Source organism: Apteryx rowi, unplaced genomic scaffold, assembly GCF_003343035.1.
Source record: "Apteryx rowi isolate R43461 unplaced genomic scaffold, aptRow1 scaffold_111, whole genome shotgun sequence".
In the NCBI taxonomy this organism is placed as follows: domain Eukaryota; kingdom Metazoa; phylum Chordata; class Aves; order Apterygiformes; family Apterygidae; genus Apteryx; species Apteryx rowi.
Genome location: NW_020447320.1, coordinates 1437209 through 1456836, shown reverse-complemented (window position 1 = coordinate 1456836; position 19628 = coordinate 1437209). Strand labels below are relative to the sequence as shown.

The following is a 19628-nucleotide window of genomic DNA, read 5'->3' as shown; positions in this document are numbered from 1 at the left end:
TTGAAGGTTAGAGAGCTGTACAAGCTATTGTTGAATATGTGTAAATATAGAGATAGTAAACAGAATTTTTATGTTTTGTGTTGAATTATGTAGTGTTTAATTTATTTTAATAGCTGGAGATAAGTGTCACTACATATGTTTTCTGTAACTTCCTAGATGCTGCTGTCATTTGCTTGGTTAATGGGAATAGGAACCCTATATGTCTGATCTGTTTCTAGTGTTCAAAAATGCAATTTTATTTAATCTGCACAAGAGAAGTTGGCCAGAAGTTTAACATTCCAGTGCTAAGCAAATGTTTCATTATGTGAATGGTGATGAGAAATCTCTTAGCCAACCACTTTGTGAAAGGCTTTGTTATTAACAAGTACGTTTCTGTTCTTGGTGAACAACAGACTGCAGAGGTCGCCCTTGCCAACCTAAAAAGCAAGTATGAAAATGAGAAAGCTATGGTTACGGAGACGATGATGAAGCTGCGCAATGAGCTGAAGGCTCTGAAAGAAGATGCTGCTACCTTCTCTTCCCTGAGAGCAATGTTTGCTACAAGGTAAAGAACATACGAACTCTCTTTGAGAAATGCATCATTTCTGGCTTGTGTGTGGGAAGAGCAGAATATGCTGCCTGCAAGTAGCAAGGCTGCTCGTGTAGGGATTGGTGGGAGGGTGCCTTTCCCAAGGTTGTTGCTTACAGTGTGTCTGTGGTGTGTTCCTGGCAATGAGGAAAATGCCAGCGATAGTATGTTGCCACAAAACAAGAATTTGGTGTGGGATATTTACTTAGGAAATTTTGGAGACAGATTATCCCCAGCTCCTGAAGCCCTCAACTCTCAAAAGGAATGTCATTTAAGAATGTAAAATGAGCGTTTATTACACAGTGATGATGTGGCTCTGATTGACCTGTGGTGACCCAGAGAAAAGTAAAATTGTTAGCAAACTTTAATGTATATCCTCAGGTTGTTCATCCTGCAGTTGGCACCTCTGTCATTTCATTTACCTGTGAGCTGATCAGGGTTGCATATGTCTTCAGAACTTGCTTCTGCCTTTCTTAGCTGTGCTTTGTGGTGTGAACGGACAAAAAATACCTGCTGATGCATCATGTGCTGTACAAGTGATAAATGCCATTTTGATCTGCACATTGCTTACTGCTACTGTCATTGATTTCCTCTTTCAAATCTACACATTTCTTTTGGGGAATATTGAGGAAACAAAACCTTGTTACAAAATCCAGATCTGCTTCGCAGCTAGGAAATACTCAGTTGGCTCCTGAGTGGAGGTCATCCTGGAAAACAAAAACAAAAAACAAAACAAAACTTTAGATAAAAGTAGTCAGTCCAAGTTTGGCATTCAGAAAGACAACCCATGGTGATGTTGATTTGCCTGCATATTTCATGCATTGCCTAAAGAACACGGAGAAGAGAGAGGTTGTAATGGCCGCGGTTAATGTAACTTGATGCTTAGCTACTTCCCTGGACTTGCTTTTAAGCTAACCCGAGGGTAGTGGGGAGTCTGTGTGCTGAATGCTGCCTGGTTCTCCTCCTGCTCTGCATAAGTTGTTTTTAAACAGAAAAGACTTTTTCTGCAATCTGCTAAAAACTACCACAGTAAGGAATCACAGGGGTGTTTGTGAGGATTTATGAGGCTTTTCTGTCTTTTGTGGGGGTGGTTCTGCAGCAGCTCTCATGTCCCTTGAGTAATCTCACGCTTCCTGGTGATGCAATCTATCTCCGCAATATCCTTGCACGTGGGTGAGCATGGAAGGGAGAAATGGATGCCAAGAAATGCTAAAGATTGAATTATAGGAGCCTGTGATTCTAGAGAAAGTAATGCCCTGCACTGTTGGGATTTGTCATATTCTCCTTCCCCTATCTTTCCTTTTATGGAGTGTAATTAATATGCACAAATTGCAATTTCTTCATTGTTAGTTATAGATTAGCTGGAAACTGGGAGGAATGAGGAAAAAACGTACTGTTAATTTTCAGTTATTTTTCCTAGATGCAGATAGCTCGCTGTCGAAATTATATGCAACTGCAGTATGTTTTTCCTACATGTTAATTTTTCTGCCGCAGTGTGAAAGTGAGAGAGTGACTGTGAAGTGGTTTGGAGAGGAAGAATTGTAAAAGAAATGCTGGAGGGATAATTCTCCCTCTGTTTTCCTTAGTTTATTATCATAAGGAAGTTAATCTTCTTCTTTTACTGGGAAGACAGTAAGGAGGATTCCCTGGCACAGGGAAACTGGAGGCAGAATAAAAGCTTTTCTGAAGGCAGCAGGCTTAGAGCTCTGTGCTTGGCTCTTGCTGGGAGCTGTGTGTAATTAGAGGCGGCAGGAATGGGCTCGCTCTGTGGGTGCACAACAGATTCCCCTGCTTAAATGAACAATTTGCATTTCTGACCCTATGCTCTATTTGATAACCGTAGTGAAAAAATAGGGGGCCAAGAGCAGAGTGACACAAGGAGGACCCAAAAACCTGAGGATGGAATGAGCAGTGTCTTGGTCCCCAGAGCCTGTCATCTTTTGAGCACTTGAATCCCCGGGCATCGCCTGGCGGATAACTAGCTGGGCTTGGTATTTCGCAGCCAGCCTGAGGCAGGGGCAGTTGCACAGAACATCATTCTCAGTGTGCCCCATCCTTTTCAGGACTGCTAAATGCACGCCGGCTTGTCAAGTACTGTAGCTGCCAAGGGGACTGCAAGCGCAACTTAATCACACGTAGGCATTGCTACCGGGACACTTGGAAGCTTTGCTTCCCTTCAGTATGTTAACTTTTAGAAGGAGCCTGTATTTTTGTATCGGATGCTGTAATAGTAATCGAAAACTATTACTGCGGATAAATCCCTACTTGATCTCTGGTCAGAGAGGATTAGTAGCTTGATTGTAGGCTGAATGCATTTCTCTACTGTCAGTAGCTGTTTCATCTAAGTATTCATTGCTTCAGGAAGGTAGGCTTGGAAGGCATGTTCTTAGGGGGGTTTGGTGAAGATAACCTTGAAAATTATTTGGAGTCTGATTTTTAGGTGCGATTCAAATATCAGAAGTGTGTAACAGCCCAAATTATTTCTTAACCATTGCAAACAACCTGATAAAGGAGCACCTCATAACAGTCTGCAGTAAGTCTTATTTCTTCTCTGGCTAGAAGGTTTGTATCAGCAGAGACTATTGTAACGTGATTGGGGCCTTCACCCTGCCATGTTTTTGTGTTGTGTTTGTGAGTCTGGGATGAAGCCAACTGTTGCACACGAATCTGTATTTTCCACAGGAAACCACCCATTTTGTAGGATGCAAGTGAAGTTGAAACAATACAGGCTGGGCATGAAAATAGTAACTGACCTAATTTCCTTTTTAAAGTAGGTTAATCCTACTAATTTGACAATACTATCAGCTATTCTTAATAAGTAATGAAAATACAACAGGACCTGAGCCTGGAGACAAAGGAAGGCTTGCAAAACACAAATTAATAGCTTCCAGCAGTGAGGGTACTGTTGAGACTGTTGCCTTTTTTATTTTTTTATTTTCTTTCTTTTTTTTAAACAACACTGAGCCTGAAATTAAGCTGTTATACAAAGGAATAAACCAAGACTTATCAAGACAAGTACTACATTACATGCATACTGCAGAGAAGTACAGGCACTAGCTGTATTGTTAAAGTCCAGCTTTTCTTTGTCAGCACACGTGTGTTGCTATTGTATGTACAAACAGACCAAGAGCACTTGGACCAGATTAAAGTCTGCCCTGTAGATCTGAAAGTGGAATTTATCTGCTTAATTAGACTCTAGTAGCTATTTATGTACCAGTTACAATCCAGCGTTTTGGTGTTTCATTAATAAATTCTCCCTGCACTAGCAAAAAGATGCAATCGCTTCTCCCTTAAAGATGCAATCACTTCTCCCTTTAAAATGCAAAGCGAATTTGAACATCTTTTTTTGTTCTACTTTGTCAAGTAGGTTCTCACTCGTTAATAGGCAGCTTGGGTGGTGCTAAATGTGTAAATAAACAACAAGGCCTGGCCACGCAGCACATGTTCATTAGGGTGCAAGCTGCAGCTTTATTATCAAGGCGTGAAGTTGTACTTCTCTTTTGTGGATACCATCTGGCTTCTGTAGTTTACCTGTTATCTGGAGCAGGTTTTGAAAGAATATTTTGCAAAATATTGTTTCTCTAAGTTCATCATACAAAATACACTACTGTGGTTATTGTTTCTGGGGGGTTATGAATGTATTTACTTATGAATTTAAAATAGAATAACTTGTATTTACACGAGGAGATTGAACATTGTAAAGAAAGGGGTCACTCTTAGAGTACACATGCAACATGAAACTGCAGTAATACCTGGGGTGTGTATGTGCTTCCGTTCTAAAGAATAAGTCCTTGCAAGTTGGAAAAAGAAAATACAGCTTCACACAAGCTACTTTTAGTAAAAATTCTCCATAGGTGATTGCTACCTTATATAGCATAAACTGATAACTGGTTTGTTTTCAAGTAAAATCTTAAATGTAAGCTTTCAAAAGGCATAAAAAGTCTTTAAAATGCAGCACTTACTCTCAGAGCCTTTACTGTATCTCTTAATACAAATAAGTGTAAAGGGCAGAGATATGTAGTTAATTCATCTCGCCAGGATCCTTTTTTCAAGTATTTATCTTGGAATCGTATATGAATCAAGGGGCTACTTTCAAAATTTTTGTTGAGCATTTGTTGAGGTTAATGTAACCAAAGCCCTAAGTTAACAGCACTGTATAAGGAAATAGCAGCAAATGAGAAGCGGAGTTCCCAAGCTGGGGGAGATATCGCTGGTGGTATTCAGGTCATTTCAAAGTGGTGCAGAATGGAGCGCAGAGCCCCAAGCTGCTGATGGTGTTTCCTTGCAAAAATATTTAATCTCCCATACTATTTTACGGTAGGTTTAAAAATATTGCAACAACCATTTAGAGGGTTAACAAAATTGAAAGGTTTCTGTGTAGAACAGTATAAAGCTGTACTTAAGTGTGAGGAGAGGGTTTTAATAACAAATCTGAGAAAATTTGATGTATTTTCCTTTAAAGCATTGTGTCAGATGAAAGTCCAATTCCTTTCTTTGCTAGACAACGAGCTTCTCCCAAGTGCTGTGAGTAAACTTGAAGTAAATATGTCCTGTTTTCTGATGATTTGGGGTGGGAGTGAAGCACAGATTCCTCCTCCTCTTGTAGGTCACTGTGTGTTTCTACATTGCCTATAAGCATTTTTTTTTCAAACTTGCAAGAGAGCTCCTAAAACTGATTATGTGGGGAAAAAAACAGTACTAAAACAGATAGGAAAAAAAATCTAACTTGAAATTAAGCTAGAGGTTGGTATAGCTAAACTTTTCAGGAAGGAAGGAGAGAGTAAGAAGACCATAGGGTTCCAGTAGTTGCCTGAAGAGCACCTTTGAATCTGCAATTTCCAGAGTACGCTGGGAGTGACATCAGAGCAAAGGTACACTGATTCAGCAGCTAGAAATTGAAGTTAAAAACTGAGACCACAATGCTAGAATAATAGAGCTGGTCCTTAAAAGATGGTTAGATGAAGAATACAAGGTCACTGTGACCGTCACTTTGTAGCCAAGAAGAGAACACACTAAGGAAAGTTGGCCACAGTTTGGACGAGGAGGCATTTTTAAAACAATTCCGCATTAAAAAAGGAAAGGTTACTTCATTTTGTTATGCTAGTCTTTCCCTTGGGGTTGATTTGCTAGACTTTAACTAAGCATCCTTCCAAAAACTCCATTAAATACAGAAATTGGCAAAAACCATACACAACAAAAGTACAGAGTGGCTGTTACCTTTCTTTTTCCCATGTTATGTTTTTGCAGTTTTTCTGTGTTTTGATTTAGACTGCAAGTCTCTTGGGTCTCTTTAACTTGCATGTTAAGTGCTATGTGCCCACATGGGAGGACACTGTATTCTCTTCTCTCTGGAAGTGCCTCCTGCGTGAGAGCTTACAGCCAAGCTCTTCTCGCTGGAGTAAAGGGGGCTAAAAACAGCCAAGCTGGCTCCTTACTGACTTATTTGCTAAGGGACAGGCAAGGAAACCATACAGTTTTATTCACGTGGAGTTGCACTTGACTTAATAAACCCTGACAGCCTCTAGCTGCCTCTGAGCAATGACTTTGGATACCTCTTCACCCCCTCAAGTTTGCTGTTCATGTATTTCCTGTTTCTTTCCCAGAACCGAAGAACAAGCAAGGATAATGTGAGAACAGATGTTTTTCTTCCCTCTAAAATAGTAATTAAGAAACCCAGCAGAGAGCAAAGGTTTTGACGAGCAGTGAACAAATGTGCCTAGATATAATTAATAGGTATCCCCGTGTTCCAGTGTTGCGTAAACAGTAAATAAAGAGAGAGACAAACTCTGTAACAAGTCAGCAAGAGAAGTGACAAATGTTAGAAAGTGCTGGAAAGAGTGACAGCATGTAATATGAGACTAAAATTATAAGACAGTAATAGTGATAAAGAAACAAAGCCATGGTTTCTGCCACACACAGACTAGTGGCTAGTTGTTGTTCATTAATGGAGAAAGTGTTTTAAACATATAGGTACTTCAGTTCAGCATCATACAAGCTCTGTCAGATTGGTCTTCCAAGTATCCAAGGTATTTAGGAAAGTATTCTTGTGTCTGTGGGCATTGAAGGCCTGCAGAATATAAAGGATCTTAAATTTAAGCAAAGTGCAGGTGCAGTCGTTACAGGACTGAGAATTATAGCTAAAGGGTCTTTCTATTGGACTCCACACACAAGTATTCAACTTGTCTAAAAATATTCCATGGGATAAATGTGCAGAGGAGTCAGACACAGAAAATGTGATTTTGAAAATTTCCAGGAGTGGGATTTCCAGCCTGGATTAACGGGGTTTGCCTCCTGTTCCTGGTGCCAGATCCAGAGATGATGAATGATGTCTGGAGAGAAAGCGTGCGGGCTGCCAGCACCCATGAGAGAGTAACGAGACCGTGTGATAGACATGCTACCAACAGACAGCAGTGATTTCTTGCACATAGTCATGCTTATAACACTAAAGTGCCTGTTTTAGTGCTTCTGGCAATTGAAATGTATAACACACGATGCTGGATATGTCGAGGTCCAAGCTTGGTGCCCCTTGTAGATAGACCCTGGACCTGGGTTGCAAAAATCGGTTCCCACTCTTCTCCCATTTAAAGCGGCCATGTCCACACCACTAATTCCTGTGTGCCTTGGCACCTTCTGTCTGAAGTCTGGTAACGCTGCTCTACAGAGAGTAAAACACAGGAGATGTTCCTGTGATATGATAGTGGTGCTGTAGAAACATTTGAAATAAAGAAAATGCCAGCTCTTGTCATGTAGCTTGTCTGCTTTTTGTTCTTCATCAAAATGGGAAGAGTTGCTTTGAAGTACCTTATATGGGAAACACCTCAGCAGCAGTTACTTGTATCGGTAGTCTTTTAGCTAGGGAAATCTCCCCTGGTTTGGCAATAGGCACAGGGTGTCAGTGCTCGTAGTCTGTAGAACAGAGCATGTACCCAGCTGCAGCGGTGTAGTGAAGAGAGGGACGGAGGGTTCAAGCTTAGATCCTCCACCCCTTGCTGCTCCCTTCAGTGACGAAGTGGGAAGAATATCCTGCCTGTGAGATAGCTTAAAAATTAGTTCTAATTAGTGGGATAGGATAGCTAATTTCATCCTCAATGTAAAAAAAGAAAGGAGCTTTCTTTTGAATTCAGGAGGAGGAAATTTGCCCTAAAAGTTTATGATGTCTCGGTGAGAGTTTCTATCAGCAGAGGTTTAGAAGAGCTGTAGTGTCCAGCTACGTGGAGCTGGTTGGTGCCCCTGAGTACAGGAGATAATTCTTCCCAGATGTTTTGAACTACAAAAGAGATTTATCATCTAGTTATATTTAATAGCTCTCACTAATGGCTATTGATTACATATGGCTGATTATAAACTATCTAGACAGCTATAGGCTGGTTATAAACTATAGTCTGTTCTTAATGAAAATCCAATGATTTATATAAATAAGGGCCATAATGCTTATTCTTTTTAAATGTACAATTCAGGTGAGTTTTCAATGCAAGATATTGAAGAGCTAATTGCAAATTAGTAGTTGGCTAAGGTTTCCCCAGATATACTTGAGCTTGCTTATCTCTAATCCTGGACTTTCTAATTCTAGCCGTTCGTTCTTCTGCCTTCTTCAGATTTCATGCTTTGTTTTGCTCTTCAGAGATCCTTGAACACATTACTGCTTGGAGTTCATCTGCGCAGTGTGACTCAAGGCAAGAGGGGCTTAATATACTTCATGAAAAGTATTTCAGATGCTGACCTGGCAGAGGGCCTTGGTCCCACAGTTGGATCTATGTGAATTCTGGTTCAGCTTCATTTGGACTACTGAGCATGCCCTGGTCATGCTTGCAGGATTAGGCTTTTTAATACTTTTCCTCCTACTTAAAAAAAAAAAAACAAAAAACAAAAAACAAAAAAAACCACCCACTCTACCTATTTTTGTGGATATGTAAAACCCATTCAGTGTGCACACCTTCAGAGGAGACCAGCTTAGTCACATGGGGTGGATAATAGTTGTGATTTAGTTGTGATTTTGTGATGCCTGTCTTCTGCTGTCAATGCCTAATAACAAGCCTCCGTTTTCTGTATATCTTGCATGGTGAGCTTATGACAAGTCTTTATTTAAACCTTGGCCCTCCACTTAAAGTTTGAAGTAGTATATAGACCGACTCTAAATCTTATCCTCAGTGCTAAGGAGCACAGCTCTGTTGTACCGCGTGGTCTGCACAGTGTTGGTGGATTTGTCACGCTTAACCCGCGGTGCAAGGCCACCTTCTAAAAGGAGATTCAATAGCCTAATCTTTCTCCCTATAGTTCCTCTTTAGTAATATAAAAATGCTGCTCTCTCTGTAGATGAGATGTTTTTCACAGTGGGGGGAGTTTACAATTCTCTTTAATATGAATTTATATTACAAAGGTTCTATCTGAAATAGCAGGTGGCTAATATCCTTTACAGCCAAGCTCAAGCAATGTTCATTTCCATGTCATTTTAACTGCTGCTCTGCTAATATGTTTCCCAGTTTTTAATAAAGAAGAAAAATTGAGAATTTAATCCTCCATGTTCTAATTTCTAATGTAGGTTGACAGCTTAATCTCTTGAGGTAGAAGTTAAAGTAGCTGATGTTTCTCTCAAGGAGCCTCCTGCAGTCACGTCTCTGTCTAGCAGTATTTCTTTCTTGGAAAATTGTCTTAAAGTCCTCATACTGATTACAGGGGAGGGGGAAAAAGTATTATTATATCCAGGTGCAATTGGTCACATTTTTATTTCCAGTACAAATCTTGGTTCAATAGTGAATTTAGTTATAACTGTTAGCAAGTATCTTACACATTAAAGCTTAATAAGAGGTATGCAGAAATAAGGTACAACAGATGTTTGTAGGAAGTAGTGGTAGGCAGCTCTTCAAAATGAGACAACCCCATTGTTACATTTTTAAAGGATAACTTGGCTCCAGATAATGTTTTAATTTCTCATCATTATATTCAACATTCAGGATATTTTCTTCTCTGTGTAGGTAGGTGTTTGTTTCAGTTGTTGGTGGGTTTTTGTTTTTTTAATCTAGTTGATGTTTACTTAAGCTCCTATTTTTGTTGCTGTTAATTACCAGTGATAAGAAAATAAGCAACATCAAAACTTTCTGTTCAATATCCACTTAAAAATATGAATGTGTAAATCCACAACAGGCTCATGCTAATTTAATATTCTTCTTTAAAGCCTTAAAGCTCAATTATATTTGTTTCAAAGGTGCTTTTAAAACAAAGATTTTTTTGTGTTCTGACCTTATAGTGCTTTTGCATATAATATACAGCTGGGAAGTATCTCTGCAAATTATAAAAAGGAAGGATATTTTGTTGTTTTATCTGCAAAGCAGCAAAATATATGTGCACATACCACACAAGTGTGCTGCTAGGGCTGATTGTAATAATGCATTAAGTTAAAGTAGTGCTAGAGGTTATGGGTTTTTTATAGTGCTGAGGGAGACTAACCTTTTTGTTGGAGAAAATTAAATTGGGAGTCAGAGAACAGCAGGAAGGAAAGCAGAGCAAATCCCAGTCTACGTGTGCAGGCAATGTCTGCATCCACTTCCAGTAAAAACCCTGGGACTTTTCACCGCTCGTGTTCAGGTGAACTGTTGCTCTATTTTGCATAATGCAGCATTTCTCTGACCCTGGCCAGCCACGCTTGCATCAGGGCAAGGGCTTGTTTTGGGGTTTTTTTTTTTTTGGCTGTATCATTTCTCTTGGCTTAAAGATCAGGAAAGCAGGTTCAGGATGCACCGTGTGCATTCATACTAGTTAACACTCCTCCTTCTCCCCATTCTTCTTATACATATGAGAGAATAGTTATTCAGGTGCAGTAAAAAGGGCAGCTGCATGTATACTACTGATAACAATGTTTTGTTGAATAGGAAGGAAAAACTCCCTGCATGGAAGAAGGGAACCTAATGGTTCCCTTCCACTCCTAATGGAAGAAGCATAAATGGGAAAAGCTAATTTAGGTATTTAAAATAGTGAATGCCTTGCCATTTTTAAGGGAGTCATATGATGTTTAAACCTTTGTGCTGGCAGAAAGCTCGATGAGGTAGTGACTTGCACAATAACCTTTTGGAGTGAAAATTGTGCTTTAATTATAGCTTAGCTCACTTGCAAACTACTTTACTGCCTTCTAGATGCTGACAAGCGTTTGAACATGTTACCAGTCAGCTATCAGATTTGGTGCAAGTGACTGTCTTTGATCAAGAGACCTTTGAGGAATACCAGAAATTTAGAGATGAGGATTAAGGGACATTAGCAAGATTGTGTGGGAAGTCCCTGCTCTGCTGTACTGCAATGGCTTTGTTTTCTTCCCATCTTGTTTTCTGAAGGCGGAAGACAAGAAATCTGCTGCTCTTGCCTTTGCTGGTTTTGATTAGCGCTTGTCTAGTGGAAGTCAAACAGGCTGCAGCAAGCGTGACACAGCCTCACTGAGCTGAAATCCGGGGGCTAAATTAGTTTTCTGTTCTGTACAAAAAAAACCCAAACAAAACAAAAAACCAGATACATTTTGTTTCACAGGAAAGGAGCTGGGGAAGGGGGAACTCCCTCTAAACTCGCCTTGCTCAGACCTCTTTGCGCAGCCTGGGAATGAAGCACGGGTAGAGAGGACATGCCACTTTAGAGCCAGGTCGTATCCTGCTGAAGCTATTGCAGTTCCCTCCTCCGGGGATCGGCAACGCTTTCTGGAGGTTACCCTGGTTTGTAGCAGTGGAGCTTTCAAGGAATCAGGTCTGAGGAGTGGGCGGGGGGGAAACAACAGCAACAACAAAGATAAAGGTAACTTGTGATATAACCAGATAGGTGGTTTTTCCCTCAAATGTGGCAAGTGTGTTTAAAAGCTGGAGGGAAACCCTGTAGCCCCCAGGCCTCTGGGTTATCTTTGGTCTGTGCCTTGTGAAGAAAATGCCTCTGCCGATCCAGAAGGACGGGGCACGGGGTTAGCAGCGATGCCCTGAACTCTTCATCCGTGTCGCCGTTTCCTCCTTTGGCGTTGGTGACGCAGACCACCTCCCTTAAGAGAGGCTGAAGGGAAGGAGTGCTGTGCCTCCAAGACTTGTTTTCCTCTTTCCAGACCTCCTAGGGCCATTTCAGTCTGTTTTCCTCACCTTCCTCTCTAGCACTAATGGTAAACTGGAAAGATCTGGCCCTTAGTCTGCTTCCACTCTCTGAGGAGCGTGTCTTGGTTTGCTGTGTGAAGCTCGTCTCGCTATGAAGGGAAAGGGCAAGTGCTGGGATTCAAGCAAGCTTAGCTTTATATTTGTTTAAAGAAGAAACCCCCAAACACCTCGCTCTCTGGGGTCCTGCTGTGCTCCATGGTACAAGTGTGGTCAATTCAGCAGCAGGATATACAGTTTTATGGGTAGATAGATTCCTGCTCACAGAGTGGCCCTAAATTCAAAGCCTTCTGGTATGCTAAGCTACGCCGCACTTGTAGTCCATGCAGATTTTATATGAATATTTCTGGGTTATTGTATAATCTCCACTGTATTCAGAAAAAAACTATTTTTTCCCCTTTCCCCTGTTCCCCTCCCAAGCAAATACAATTAGGATGAAGACCTAATCCTGCTATTTGAAGTCAGGGGAGCAGATTTTGATACCTGGTGCTATAAGCACAGCTGATGAATCCGCATGTGAACGCAGTTTTGTTTCGTGTCCCCCTCCCCCCCCCCCAAGTCTGTTTTATATTACTTAATGATGATAAATCTCCCTTAAAGTCAGGGGCTTTTCCAGTTTCACATTAAAAGGAACTTCTCTGCAGATGTTTCTTCTTTTATGAAGAAGTTGTATTTTACAGATGCAGCCACTGTAAATTCTGACTGGTACCTATGGATATTTATTTCTCTACCCATAAACATAATATGTTGATGTGCAGTAAACATGCATTTACACATAAAGACCTTAATTTTTAAAATAGTTCATGATGCACTGTGCAAGTTAAGTAGCTTCCAGACTCTGTGAAAGGGACTGCAGATAAAACAGCTTGCAGGCGTTCATACGCCCTCCCCTGCAGGGTTCCCAGTAACACTCCGTTCCTTTGTTAATTGTTTCAAAATTAATTTTTATGGTAAGAACAATTATATAATGGCCACTTACTGTAGACAAAACAGTAATAAAATGCTAATTATAGCATTTTATATAAGGAGTCAGAGTAGGTTAAAGTGGAATTATGAAAGATACTTCTGTTTAAAAATGCTGTTCAGTCACCACTGGAAATCTCTTATTGGACTCTCTGAAGTAACAGCATATGAAGTTTAGACGATCAGATGGTATTAATTGTCATTTTAGTAGTGGTCATTTTATTGGTCCTCCTGTTCCCTTCTGACTCCATTTTCAGTCTAAAGCTTAGAATTGATGTTCTCTCTGGGTAAGTCAAGAGACTAAATTGACTGTATCTTGCCTGCTCACTACATCCAGAAGACTAGCTTTAGTACATATTGTTAATTTTTAGACATGAGTACTTTTACACCAGGCTCCATACTTTCATTTCCCAGGGATGCTGTTAATTATGCTACATGTGAAAGGCATGAACCAAAGTGCTGAGGGTGGGACTGTAAGAACCTCAGTAGAAATTAATTGTGTTTTTCTCCAGGTTTGGCTGAAGTTCCTTCTTAAAATGGTGTGTATGCAAGCAACTGCAAACCTATCAGACTGTGCTTATATCTGCCAGACACAAGGGTTTCATGTTTTGTAGATGGAAACAGGATTGCTAAAGATTGATATATTTCATTGCAGATGTGACGAATATGTCACACAGCTGGATGAAATGCAGCGGCAGCTTGCAGCAGCTGAAGATGAGAAGAAGACTCTGAACTCGCTGCTTCGGATGGCTATCCAGCAGAAACTGGCCCTTACCCAACGCTTGGAGCATTTGGAGCTAGACCATGAGCAGTCCAAAAGGGTGCGCACAAAATCTGCTTCCAAAGCCAAGAGCAGTAACCCTAGTGTAAGTCATATTCGGTCCTGCGGAGACAGGTCTGAAGGATCTGTCCTTAACAACCAGGTGTTTTGTAGTGAGAAATATAAAATTTATTGTGACTAGGAGAGGTGTGTAGAAGAATCATATTATGCATCTTATTTTATGCTGTAACTGTCAGCGTAAATCCCCACTATCTAATGTCGCAGTGAGTTGACTTGTATTAGTATGTTGTTAAACCAGGTAATACGAATTGTATTATGGTGGTCTTAACTGTAACTAATTCATAAGTATGGGGATGCTATTAACAAGTTAATAGTGGAAAGGAATTAGCTTTTTCCACAATTAACATGTATGGGTTTTGCTGTTTATGGTAAGTGTTAAAAGTGTATACCTGATATACTATATCTGGTGTTACTAACTGTAGTTTGTATAGCACAAATGTGATCCTTTCTCCAGGGTTGCAGCATACTTCGATAAATGCTTTCACAGGCAGAAACAAACAGAAAACCTCCCTTGTTAGTGTGGCTTAAGAAGTGGTGAAAAGCAGATGTTAAGATTAGAGGTATGTCTTGGAAATGCAGAGCATTTCAAAACTGGAACCAAAATTAATTTGCCTACTGTGGCAGATATTAAAAACTTGCTGTCATACCACCACTGACCAAAGTCTAAAGCTTTTACAAGCTATAAAAGCTGGAAAAACATGGTAGGATACATTATTTACACTCTGCTTTCCTCTCTTCAGAGGGTTTGCCTGAAGAAACTTGCACATTTATATAAAAAATATGCAATATTTACCCCATCTGATATAAAACTTAAAATTTTGAGAATTGGGATCCTATCCGGTAGACAGTTCCACTTTAAGAAGTTATGCTGTGGAAAAGTATCATGTCCTGAAAGGATCTTTGCGATCTCTGTTGCTCCTTGCAGCATAACACTTCAAAAAGAATCTCTTTTATATATTACTGTAGCCACACAACATATCTGTGTAGAATTAATGTGACCATGGCCTAGTATTGTCAGCTACAAAATAATTTTTTCTCAGCTTTCAGTATTAATCTTTATAGGATAGTATTTCAGAGCTCTGATAACTTTTTTTTTTAAATATACAATAGATATTGCATTCCTTATGCAAGCACATGTTTTACAGGGCTCTACATTATAGGCACAGGAAATTTAACCAGATCATCCTGCTAATAAATATTTATGAAGTAGCTTAGTATATATATATTAATCTTTAAAAACAAACAAACCTTTGTCTGATATTGAACTTTTAAGGGGCCTTTTTAGCCACTTAATTTCAATATGTTCGATAATACAAAAGTGTACTTCATAATTGGTGCCTGCGTAAGTGATAAAGATACAAGATTGAAAAACGTTGCTTCTAAAATTGTGGAAAATTTGTGGAGCACAATAAGGCACACTTTTTTTTTTTAAACCAGAGTTTTAAAGTGCCTAGCCTCAAACTTTGCTTTAATGTAAAGCCCTGTTCATTTTGTACTCTTTCAAATAATTTTGTATGCCTATAGTATTACTAAAAGCAGTGCGAGACTGCACAGTTGTCTGCTTGATAGTGATGTTTTCCGAAGCCATTCTAATCCTCCTGGTGTAGTACTGCCTCATCTCACTACCATTTCTTATAGATGGTCAGCAGCTTGCTTCCTGTGCACTGCCGCTCTGCCTATAAGTAGTCAGGAGATATCACAGTGCTAATATAAGGTAATAAGGAGCACAGCCTGCTTCCCCAGCGAAGGGAAACCGCCTGGGGCTTTGGCTACGCAGATACTGGCGGGGGGGCGAAGACTTCTGAAATTCACACAGTGAGACTTTAAAGAAATCTAATAGAATTGTGGAAACCTTGCTACAGGGCCGGGAAACATTATAAAGCCACATTCAAATGCCAGAACTGTGTTTGCCAATATTGAGGGGGAAAACCCCCCAAAAGATTTAAGTCTAATACGTTGCCCAAACATCACTGCATGAGAGATTTAAACAAATAGCAGTTCTGGACTTAGAAACTAGGTTCTGTGCATCTATTATTACTTTTTTAGAAAATGTTGAATTCTCCTGAATTTGAGCTTTAATATTGCTAAGTAGCAGGTTTGATATTTTAGAAACAAGACATCTTTTAGCAATTTTCAATCCTGCTTTTCTCTTCTTTGCTGCACAATCTTCTAAAAGGCCTTTATTCTTATCATTCCTGCATTGTGTGTGATTTAAAAATACCTTGTAAAAGCAGGCATTTGCTAACTTTCTTTGCTCCAACAGAAACAGTTATTTTGCTTCTGCTGTGGTAGGGAGCTTTAATACAGTTTTCACTGCTTCCATGTCTCTGGCAGTATTGTCACAAAATACTAATGGCAAAAAGGTAAATTCAAGAAACTAATTGAATTCATTGTTAGGGTTTTTTTTCAACTGGGACTTTCTATAAAGATTTCAGTGTTATCAGACAGTGACTATTACTATCAGTCTTGGCTCACCTTTTCAGTTCCAAATATGAACAATTTTGCTATTAGCACAATAGGCTTAGTAGTCATTTCCATCTTCATTCATTTCTGTGGATCTTAAAAAATAGACAAAAAAGCCAAGAAACTGACTGCTCTTTGAGCTTGTCAAGGTTATGGTTTGACTTCTTTTAGTACATGTTATAAAAAGAAATAAGCAATGGTGCATAAGGTGACCTGATCCTGCTGTTTGTATGTTTAGATAATGATTATATTTAAGATTGAGGCTTGTAATTCTTGATTAACAATTTCTTGAAATGTACATTTGGTGCAAGTCTTTCATTTCACTTTCAATGGGTTGGGATATCGCATGGAAAACTTCTTAAGCCGTCACCTACCTCTGCAAGCAGGCTCTTCTGAATGATTACTGTTCTCTGCATTGGCCTGCATGATATACTGACCTGCATGTTTCTGGAGAACCTAAAGCTTCACTGAAAATGTCTCTTGCACATTCATTGCTGTTAACTTGTGCTTGAACAGCATAGCTTTATTCAGTACTTGTAAGAAACCTTCTTTCTGCAAAGCTATTGCTTCCAGGCTAAACCCATAAAGCGCTGTTTCATCAGCTTGGAAAGCATCTACAAGCTAAAACAGCTGCTTCTACCCTAGTAAGCTAACAGACCCCCCTCAACCAACTAACCTGCTACGGAGCTTTTGCAGCACATTGTATTAAGTTGTCACTTCTTTAATTGAGAAATAAACACTGATTTTTTTTTTTTCCTAATGTTGTTTTATTTTTCCATTTTCAGCTGTAGAGTAGTCCCTGGAGAAGGCCTTTCCAACAGTGCAACAGCATTTCTTAGCCTCTTTCATTATGGTTAAAAGTGGTAGCCCGTTGCACAAAGAATGGAAACCTCTGACCTGACCCTGCCTAACTTTTTAAAACTCCTTTTCCTAAATATACTACCTGTAACTTTCCTTTTACGTCTCAAGCTATAAAACAAACAAGCTTTACCTATAAGTGCTGCTGCAGTAAGAAAACTTACAAGTGCTGAAGAAACCTACTTCAAATGTAATGATCACCGTATTAGTTTATGATCTACTAGAAATGTTCAGATGGGGGAATTTCTTATTTCATTGCAGATGCTCATTTTTTATCTGATTGTTAAACCTGTGCACTTTTGATATTTTGATATTTTACTTTAGCTTCTTTAATTCCTTATGTAGAAGAGTTTATATAAATGCAGTGGTTTGTTTGTGCTCATAGTTTCTCTCCAATTTGGGCTTGTGATTGTTGATTTCTACATCAGCATGTGGCAGAGTTTTTTTTTTTTTTTTTTTTTTTTTTGCTCTAGATTGTGTTTAGAAAGAGTTTCAGCAAAAACCAGGAGCTCTGCTAAACTATACGTGTGCTGTGCTTCAGCAGCTTTTTTATTATTATGAACTGTTAAGCTTTATATGTTTAAATTACTGATCTTTTTTTTTTTTAACTGCCATGTTCATTAAGAAATCCAGGGTATTCAAATTCTGGGGTTTTTTTCATATTGTATTATTATTCTTAGGAATAGTTCAATGTAACAAGAAGAAGACTTGACTTTGCTCTGGTTAAAACAGTAATAGGCACTTGAAAAATATTAAATAAGTAGTATTACCTATAAATTCCAGAATTCCTGGGTTTTAGGAAGTTGAAGTATTATTGATTAACAGAATTTTATACAACTGTACCAGTTAAATTCCAAATTGGAATTGTTTTGTTACTTTTTCATTTTATTGTGCCAAATTATGGTACATTTAGAAAGAAAAATTCTAAAGTTGTCAATGATAGGGTGTTATATTTCAGCGCCTTTTTGTCATTAATTGTTGCCAGTAGTGCCTTTAATAATTTTAAGGGAGAATCTTAGAATAGTTTAGTCTATACAAGAAGAAAAGGAATGGCTGTTTTGGAATTTAGTAAAGACATGGAGCAATAAGTGCAAAGTGAACTCCCCTTTCGCACATTTTTAATGAGTAGTCTTACTATAGAGATTATATATACAAGAAATTGTAAAAAATTCTGTTAGTCAATGATATTTCATCATGCAAATCCTTGCAAATTCAGGGGTATAGAGAGAGAGAAAAAAAAAAAGCCTATACAAACCCGAATACACTTTGGGAACCAAATGGACTCATACCGAACAAATGAGCAAGATGTATTAACACATTTGTGGTTACAGTACAGAGAACGTATTGGGAATACTGATGTTACGTTAGCTTCGTATGGTGGTGGATGCAGTTAACCATAGTATTGTTTGCAAATGTGAAAGATGGGACATTAATATCTTCTCTTGCATGTTGTATCTAATCATTGTAATTTCAGGAAACAGAAACAGAAAAGTGCATCAACAAGCCGTACCTACCTCTCTTGGTACTGTTTGTTGAGGCTCACACGAATGATTAAATTGGTACTTGTTGGGGGGAAGCCTTCCCACTCCTCAAAAAAAGTACAAATTGAAATAATATTGTCAGTGGGGAAAAGATTTCTGTTTGCTGGAAAAAGCATTATTATTCCTAGATGTGGGGACTTATATTTCCATCTTCTGTTACAGTATTGATTCATAAGAAATATTGTTGCATTTAAAATTACTACATTTGTATGTGGGTATTTATTTGAAATGATGTCGAAGTACTGTATTATGTTTTATGTGCATTACCTTTTAGTGGTGGATTGGTCTCCATTTAATGTCATATGCATGTATTCTTGCCAAGTAACCTTTACACAGATCTGAAAAAAGCAAATGTCATTGCTAAAGAGAAAAATGTGGAAACTGATTCTTAAAAGTATAACTGTGTGTTAATTGGATAACCTTAGGAGGCATAGAGGGCAAAATGTTACTTCCAAATTAATACAAAAAGTGTGTTTGTAGGAAAGCAATCTGCCTGCGTAAAGGTAGTCACATTGGCAGTATCAATAAAAGAGAAAAGAAATCGCGCTTTCTGCTTGTGATTTTTTGTTTTGAGAAGTCACCCTTTTCACTGGTCTGAGTTCCTAAGTTGCTTTTAGTGCAAGGCTAAATAAATATTCTTACTAATTTTTATTTAAGAGAAATGGAAAACACAGTTTTAATTTTCCTGCATAACTGGAAAATTAATTCCATGTGCTCGTATTTGGGGAGCACCCATCCGCTGTGCTGCTTCTTGAGCCCTTCCTCAATTAGTCTGAACTCGGATCACACCAGTGCAACCTGCCTCCCTGAGGGACCACACAAACGCTTGTACCAGTGCAGGAAAGAGGTGGCACACAGTCCGTCAGCAGTGGGGGGAGGGCAGGACTAATGCTTTTGGTGGCAGTGGTGACAAGTGTTCCTGAAATTACATCTTAATTTATCATATACGCTGCAAAATATAGTGAGAACATTTTTATCCGGTAGAATTAAACAAACCCAAAAACTCACTAATGAAAGCTGAAGAAGTATGCTTAAAGTCTGAAGGTGAGACTGAGGTTTGCCATATCAATAGAAGAATATTCCTGGATCTGTGAATTGACATTTGGCCTGTAGAAATACTATATATAGTTTGATACTATAGCTTAACAACTCCCACATCCCTAGGGAGGAGTTTTAGAACTATTCTGTTTATAGTTTGTACACCTGAGAGTATCATTAAACCAGTTAACATAATTTCCGTTATAACTTGAGAGAATACAATTTCTACTTAATCAAGCACTGAAAAA

General features: G+C 38.9%; 1 protein-coding gene across 3 annotated transcripts in view; it reads left to right on the top strand.

The window, feature by feature from the left end:
• Positions 1-18883, top strand: part of BICD2 (BICD cargo adaptor 2) — a 104640-nt gene extending 85757 nt beyond the window's left edge. Inside the window, exons 6-8 of one of the 3 annotated variants that reach the window (XM_026076940.1) lie at positions 393-544; positions 13295-13460; positions 16729-18883. In XM_026076940.1, coding sequence (XP_025932725.1) covers positions 393-544; positions 13295-13460; positions 16729-16734 — 324 coding nt within the window. In that variant the 3' untranslated portion in view covers positions 16735-18883. Of the gene's footprint in view, positions 1-392; positions 545-13294; positions 14635-16728 lie in introns of those variants that run through there. The other 2 variants (XM_026076934.1, XM_026076927.1) reach the window with 2 other exon arrangements.
• Positions 18884-19628: the final 745 nt, after the last annotated feature.